This window comes from Galeopterus variegatus, unplaced genomic scaffold, assembly GCF_000696425.1.
Source record: "Galeopterus variegatus unplaced genomic scaffold, G_variegatus-3.0.2 Scaffold48, whole genome shotgun sequence".
NCBI lineage: Eukaryota > Metazoa > Chordata > Mammalia > Dermoptera > Cynocephalidae > Galeopterus > Galeopterus variegatus.
In genome coordinates this window covers 129,657-137,774 of record NW_007726159.1, presented here as the reverse complement: position 1 = coordinate 137,774, position 8,118 = coordinate 129,657, and the positions used below count along the sequence as shown (strand labels likewise).

General features: G+C 39.1%; 1 protein-coding gene across 1 annotated transcript in view; it reads right to left on the bottom strand.

The window, feature by feature from the left end:
• CA2 (carbonic anhydrase II) overlaps nucleotides 1-7,596 on the bottom strand; it is a 28,455-nt gene extending 20,859 nt beyond the window's left edge. The window contains exon 1 of the mRNA XM_008572647.1: nucleotides 7,422-7,596. Coding sequence (XP_008570869.1) covers nucleotides 7,422-7,596 — 175 coding nt within the window. The remainder of the gene's footprint in view (nucleotides 1-7,421) is intronic.
• Between the last annotated feature and the right edge of the window lie 522 nt (nucleotides 7,597-8,118).

Genomic DNA, 8,118 nt, shown 5'->3' with positions numbered 1-8,118 from the left:
TCCGACTGGGGCTGCGGCGTGTCCGCGCCCCCCTTCCCCCTCCCGGGCGCGGAGTCTGGCGGCCGCGCTGACTGCTCGGGACCCGGGCTCCCGGCGCCTTTCATCACCTGTCCCCACTGTGAGCGCATCCCGAGCCTCGGAGCCCTCCCGCCCCGCCCCATCGGCCCCACCCGCCCCGGGGTCTCCTGCTCGGAAGGCTCACTCAAGTGTCGCTGGCCTGGGACTGGCAAGCTCGGTTAAGAGCTTTGACCTTGGGGCAAATAGGGATACGGTCCTTGAGGTGCTGGGGAGCGAGCGGCGCCGGGTGCTGAGAGCCTCGCGCCCTCTACTGGACGGCCGAGGAATAAAGCGCCCGCGTCCCTTCTGCCCGCAGCCCACATTGAGGCCAGCCTGGGAGATAGCATTTCGCTGCAGGCTAGCAGGGCCTCACATGAAAGGCTCATCTCCTCCTTCCCCCTTCCTTCTTCTCTTTAAAAAATTAACTTTGGGAGAGGAGATTTCCTACTGGAGTACATATTGATTTAAAAATAACTAAAACTTCTAAAAAGTCACTTTTCATAGAAGAATCAGGTAAAAGAAAGTACTTCTTTCAAAGAGATGAGAACAAAAAGGAAATTTGGCATCTGTCATACTTGGCAAATCGCTCAAAAAATGTAATAGAGAGGACATTTTTTGAGGCCAGGCAGCATCATGACTTTAGTGGGCCCTGGGCATTTTGCCTTGGTGGGTCCCTTCTGCATAAACACTATTATATATTTAAACATTTTCTTTGACCTAAACATTCAACTTTTTACTTTAAAAGAAAACATTTTCGTGGACATCTTAAAGTTTTGTGGACCTGCAACTCTGTACTTACTGTGCCTAATGGATAAGTCAGGCTGTTTTGAGGTGGGGAGAGAATTCATTTCCTACAAGGGCATTTGCCACAGAAAAAGGAGGGGGGTTCTGTTCTGTGGTCTCTGCGGTCTTTAAAGGCATAGCATTAGACTTAAAATTGGAGTAGCAGGATACAGTTTTACATGATGTCAAATAAAAGCCTCGACATCACATTACTCAGATTTAAAATCTATAGATAAATAAAAGGGTAGATTATAATACTGGTGTCAATTTTTGCAGTGTTGATCTCAAAATCATGTTTTATTATTTATTTCAGGCAATTTCACACAAACATTCATTTTTGGATTTACTTGTTCTTGTTCTAACACTCTAGAAAGTTGTGTACCTCTGTGTATGTGTGACTTTTGGTTGATGTCACAGTGAATTCTTAGGCAAAGAGTAATAATGGGCTATTTTAGATTTCTAGGACCATTACAAAATGTAGTAGGTAATTAAGAACTTTTTATTTGTGCCTCTTTAACTGTGTAGTCTCTCTTGGGGCCCAGTGAAATAATTTTGACTTTTTGCACAGTTTTAAAATATTTGCTTAACTCAGAAGGAGGACTGGTCTCTCAGTTGCTGTGAGACTTTTCACTTCGACCTGGGGATATTGATATGAGTGTAAAGTGGGTCTAAAGATTCTGCGAAGGTAGTTAGATCATCTGACAAGCAGGAATCCTTGTTTCTTGTTTTCTGTGAAGCTGAATTGTGAGTAGAATAGGAGCATATACTGGGTATAAATATCTCCAAAACTTCAGACATCGCTAAACTGCAGTTCATCAAATGGATTCTTGTTATATGGATATTCCCTCATCTTTCCATTCTAGAAAATGAACTGATTCTCAGTAGGAGCAGACCCTCTGCCACAGAGCTGCTGTTAGGAAGAGGGTCACATGCCCACCTCAGGGCAGAAAGTGCCTCACCTTTGTATACTCGGGAGAGATCCAGTGTTTTTCTATTCATAGTTTTTGGTATTATAGAAGTTGTTTTAGCATTTATTTCCTAGCTAGTTTTGGTTTGTTTTTTTTTTAATCATAGAGATGGCTTTGTGCCTGCACATAAATTAGTCACTATTTAACTTTATTTTACTGAGGGCATTCTTAACAGGCTGTGAAGATTCACTGACTGTAAGAGACTAATATTAGATTTTTTAAAATAAAAACAGTATTTATCTTGTCATGTACCTGTGTTTCTTTTAGAGGGAAGAACTGGTTCATTTAAGAATAATCCTGAATAAAGAAACCACACAGAAAGGTACCTCTGTCTGCCCCCCCCCACGAAAAAAAAAACGGCGATATAACAGAAAAATATAATATAGAAAAACTTGAGTCTGTGTTTCAATTATAATAAAAGTGCTTCTAATGTAGTAATTAAAATATTAATCTTGGTGAAAATATCAAATAAAATGAAAAAGTATTTGCTTTTTTCCAAAAAAAGGAAAGCTATTGTTAATATGATTTATTAAGTGAGATATACATGATTTATTAAATTTTTAACTAAAAAGCTAATAAAAAGCCCAATAGTTTTATATTTTTTACAAGTATAATGTTAGATAAAATGTCTATGGAAGCTAAGAGCCACTTACTTCTTAAGGCTTCCATGGCTCTTTACACATGCATCCCTCTGTCACAGTGTTTGTGACACCTGCATCCTAACCAGACACTGTACTGCAATCATCTGATTGTAATCCACCTCCCCAGTAAGCTGGTAACTGCTCATTTGTAAAGTAGGAATAAAGACACCCACCTCAGGGTTGTTATGAGGATTCAATTAGTATGTATATGTACATCACCTGCCACATGAAGACACTCAGTAAATAATGGCTATTCAATTCTTCCCAGACAGTGCTAAACATTTAGGATATGATGTAATGAATGCAAAATTAAAAACCCGGGCAAGGCTCAAGGGAATAATTTAGGAGGAAAGAGCCTCTAGCAGCAAGAGCTTTTTTGAAGGAGCAAGAAGTGTTTGGTTCATGTACTTATATATTTTGTTTTTCTTATTAAACTGACCCCCCTGAGGTGGCGAACTGTACTGCATTACCTACCTCTGTATCCTAGGTACCTACGACCCTTTACCTAGCCTGAGCCCCAGGACACAGGTAATAGCTACTCACACATTGGTCTTTGAAATAATGAAGTTTTGATAATCCAAATGGCAGCAATAGCAGCTTTACTTTACAGAAACCAGTCCAGTTAACAAATATCATTGTGCTGAAATTAGATTAACTTTAAATCTGAGTTAATTTACTAGCTCTATGACTTTGGGCAAATTGCTTGATCTTGCTGAGATTCAGTTTGCTCATCTGTAAAACTAGGCTAACAATAGGGGCTGGATGGTTAGCTCACTTGGTAGAGCACGGTGATGATAACACCAAGGTCAAGTGTCAGATCCCCTCAACCACCAGCTGCCAAAAAAACAAAAACAAAAAAAACACACGAAAACCTAGGATAACAATAATACCTACCTCACAGTGTTCTAGTAAGGACCAAATGATATTATGTGTGTAAAGTATTTCGCACAGTGTCAATAAGAGTTTTAGTATTACTATTGTATGTTTTTTTGAGCTCCTATTATGTGCTTAATATTTTTCATATACTATGTGGGTTGCACGAGGTGAGTCATCTGTTCATTCATTCATTCAACAAATCTAATTGAGTGTTATTATGTGACAGGCTTCAGCACAGGTTCTACAGCCATGAACAAGATCAACACGACTCCTGCCCTCACAGAACTTACAGGGACTGCATGGGGGTAGTATACAGTAAATGAATAAACAAACAACAAATAAAAGTGAATTTCCAAGAGTAATAATTTGTATGAAAATAATAAAACAGAAATGAGATAGGGAATAACGAAAAAGGAGATGTGACTTTTAGGTGTAGTGGTTATGGGAGACCTATTGAAGGAAGCAACATTTGAGGAACCACTAAGTGAAGATCCGAAGAAGGACATTTCAAGCAGAAGAAATAGCAAATGTAAAGGCCCTGAGCGAGGAAGTTTCTAGAACAGAAAAGCCTGTGGCCTGAGCACTGTGATTGAGGAAGAGAAGACAAGTAGTAAGGGCAGGCAAGGGCTGCAGCGTGCAGAGACTTGCAGAGCCTGATACCAGGGAAGGGTTTTGTACTAATTGCACAGGGAAGCCTCTGGGAGGTTGTAAGAAAGGGAATGATACAAACTGAAACAATTTAGCATTTTAGAATTAAAAAATGTTTAGCGATGATCCGGTCCAACTCCTTATTTTATAGATGAGGAAACTGGTAGACGTTCCCAGTATGCATCATGCTGTTCCCCAAAGCCTTGCTTTTACCCGTCTGACAACTACCTTTACAGAAAGATCCGAACTACTTTCCCGACATACAAAGCCCCTTTAATTGTGGATCTGGCTTCACTCTTGTCCTCTGAGTCTCTTGGCATTCTTTTACAGTAGCATGGGAGGTGGCATCACACAGCAGCATGCAGTGGTCAAATACCAGGTTTGTGAGTTTGGATTCAGCTTCTAGGACTTAGCCACTGTGTTACCTTGGGTGACATTGCACCTCCCCAAGCCATATTTTTCATATGTGAAATGTAATAAAAATACCCAGGGTGGTCGAGGGTATTAAATCAACTAATTTGTGTGAATTAGTAATGTGAAATAGCATGATGCCTGGTATGTTGCTAGCTGCTCTGTTAGGATTGCTGTTTTTGTAGTAGAGAAGCAGGGAATGGTGAAGCGGGAATCAATTTTGTAGTAAAATAGACCCGAGTTTATATTCTACCTCCAATACTTAACTTGCTGCCACACCTCGAGCAAGCTGAGCAATCCCTCCAAACTTTGCTTACTTTATTTGTAAATTGGGAGGAAAATTCTAGCTCCAGAGCATTATGATGTAAACAAATGTCTGGAAGATGCCCGATATGGTTCTGGCACATTTTCTTTATTGAATAAATGCTATAATTGTCATTATAATACTTCCCATTGTAAAATAATAGATTGGGTTTTCCGTCTCTTTAACTTGGATGGAAAAAAATCCACATTTATTTAATTAACATTTTTTTGAGTTCCTACTCTATGAAAATAACTAACACTTACTGAAAACTGATTATATACCAATGCTGTTCTGAAATGCTTCCCATAGCCCTACTTTACAGCTGGGGACACTGACACATTGAGGTAAGTCAGGTTACCCCATGTTACTCAGTTAGAAAGCGATAAAGCCAGATGTGAGACCAAACAGGCCTACTCCAGAGTTCGAGCTCCTAGGCATCTGCTATGTGGTCTTCTTGAGAACCAGCCAAGTGCCCTGAAGGAGTTTATAAAGGCACCTGCCTCTTGTGGTGTTGTAATAGCAATGCATTGTAAAACAGAAAGTTATACCAGCATGCTGATCATGTTTTAGGGTCTCCTACCAAACCCCCTCCAGTCACTACAGTGGCAGGAGATGGCCTTAACTTTACATCCAATAAACAGTTTAATTCAAACTGCTTTTCAAACTTTTAAAAATGTAGTTCCTAAATACAGTTTAGGAATGTAGTTCCTAGCCTTTGTTTTTTCATGACAACTAGTAACATTTAACTTTTCCATAAGTAATTAAATCTTTTTGGTTCTTAAGAGTAGTCAAGAACATTGAATTCAAACATTGTCACCATGTTTCAGTTTCAACCAGAGCTGGAAAGAAATATTAAGTGGGACAATTACACTAAAAATATGCAAATTGTACATTTTAAATATTTTGTGTTCCAGGACAGCTACCACATGAAGTACTTGATCTAATACGATTAAAAGTTCACCTCTTCTTAGAGCATCCATTCTTAACAGGGGGCAATTTTGCCCCACAGGGTATGTTGACAGTGTGTGGAGACATTTTTGCTTTTTACAGCAGGGAGGAGGTGGGATGGTATACTGCTGTCATCTAGTGGGTAGACGTCGGGGATGCTCACAACCATCCCACAATACACAGGACAGCCCCCTCACAACAAAAAATTGCTCTGTCCAAAATGTTAGTAGTACCAGGATGGTGAAACCCAGCCTAAAGAGTATAAGGTAATGATTTTGTAAAAGGTCTCAGAAAGAGTTAAGCATGTATTCAACATATGAGCCCCAGGACAGTGCTTTGCCCATAATATTCCCTCACTCATCTTTTGTTTACTAGATTGGGTAGAAAAGAACAAAATCCTGCCTCTGCACGTTAAGATTATTGTCTGTTTACTTTGCTTCAACTTATTTCCAATGGTGGCTTTTCTACCCAAATCATAATAGCTTGATTAGGTTAATATCAGCTTCACCGCATGAATAAGCTTCTCTTTTGTTTATAAATGACCACCTCAAATGGGGAATTTCTAACTTCCTTTTACTAACAAGAGCACTTAACATTTTCCATGCAAGGGGGACTGTAGACATTACAAATAAGATTTTCCTCCTGATGAAAACCGGAGTATGGATTCACCAGTGTCACTAACTGGAAACTGTTGTAAACATGGGAAACATGTAAGTGGAAACCAGAGCTTTTACAATCCTATAAGATATATGGATAAAAAGATGGTTCTATTTTATACCTCTCTTGTTTGCTCATTTTGTACTTAGCCAGGTCAATTCTAAAGGAGAAAAGAAATATATTTTATGCGTGAAAAGATGTCTGGAAAGTTTTGGACAGCTTTAAATTAGGATTTGGAAAGAAATAGAAGTAGTACATAACCTAAGAAAATTGCTCATGTTTGGACCTCCATAGCATTTTCTTTACACTTCTTTGCTTCATGTTTTACGTGTTTTTACCACTTCACACAAAATTTTCAAAATCATTCTATACAATTATTTCTATGTTTCTCTTAGTGTCTCTCTTTGGTTTTTTGTTGTTGTTGTTCTTTGTTTGTTTTTGTTTTTTTTTTTCTTTCTCTCTCTTCTCCAGCTGAGTGCAGGAGCTGGAACATAACACACATTTGAAAGAATAAATGATGTCATCTTAATATTTTAAGGGACAGAAAGAATAGTACAGTAAATGTCTCTTGACCTATGTATGACATGATAGAATTATTTTTCTTTCTTCTTCTTTTTCTTTTTTTCCCCTCTTTTTCAATCTAAAAGAGTTATAACCCATTCATAAAAACCACCCAACCTGAGATCAAAACTGGCCAGTCAAAACTGTGTGCCACTCTTTTCACAATTCACAGCAGGGTCTTATTCACACCGTTTCTCTAAGATTTGTGATAGGATTATCCTCTTCTATTTCCACTCTCATATAGTCCCCACTTGCTGAGACAGTGAGTGGTGAGAAGCCACAGCGCAGAACGAAGTGGACTGGCGGGCAGGAGACACTGGAGCCTGATCTTGTCAGCATCGGGCTCCGCACCGGCTGTCTCCACGAGGCCCTGCACACACTTCACAGTGCACAGCTAGAACCGCTCCATGGCAGGAAGAAAATATGAGAACTTCTATTTGTAGTTAATTTTTTTCACCCTCTAAAAATGTCTACTCTGTTTATATTTTGTATATTAATATATATTAATATATATATATATTTAATGCTACAATACTGTGTGTATATAACTTATTTTTTCAATCCTACATTGGGGGATCATGCTGAAGAACTGTGCTCCCAGTGCTGCATCATCCACAAAAAGTCTGGCGAGCCAGAGCCGTGTTTTGTAGGTCTCCTGTACCCTTGGTTCTGCTATCTGTTCCTTCTTTCCAGTGGCACCGATATCACCATTTAACATGTATTTCATGCCCACTGTGCTCATGCCTGATAACCCTTCCCATTGGCAGCCACAGCCACATTTAGTATAATTTTCTTGAGCAATGTTTGAAGGTTGCCCTCTTCTTTCTATGTTTTTCTTCTCTATGATACTTCTAAGTAGTTCCTTAATCTACTTATATATCTTCCATATTTGACACATAAACACTTTTGTAAAACATAAAACCATTTCAAAAAGAGAGGTTTTACAAGTAACCCAATTAAAAAATGGGCCTAGGAGCTGAATAGACATTTCTCAAAGGAATATATACGAATGGCCAACAGACACATGAAAAAATGCTCAACATCACTCAACATTCAGGAAATACAAATCAAAACCACTTTGAGATACCATCTCACTCCAGTTAGGATGGCTAATATACAAAAGACTGTAAATGATAAATGCTGGTGAGGTTGCAGAGAAAAAGGAACTCTCATACACTGTTGGTGGGACTGGAAAATGGTGCAGCCTTTATGGAAAATGGTATGGAGTTTCCTCAAACAATTGCAGATAGATCTACCATATGAC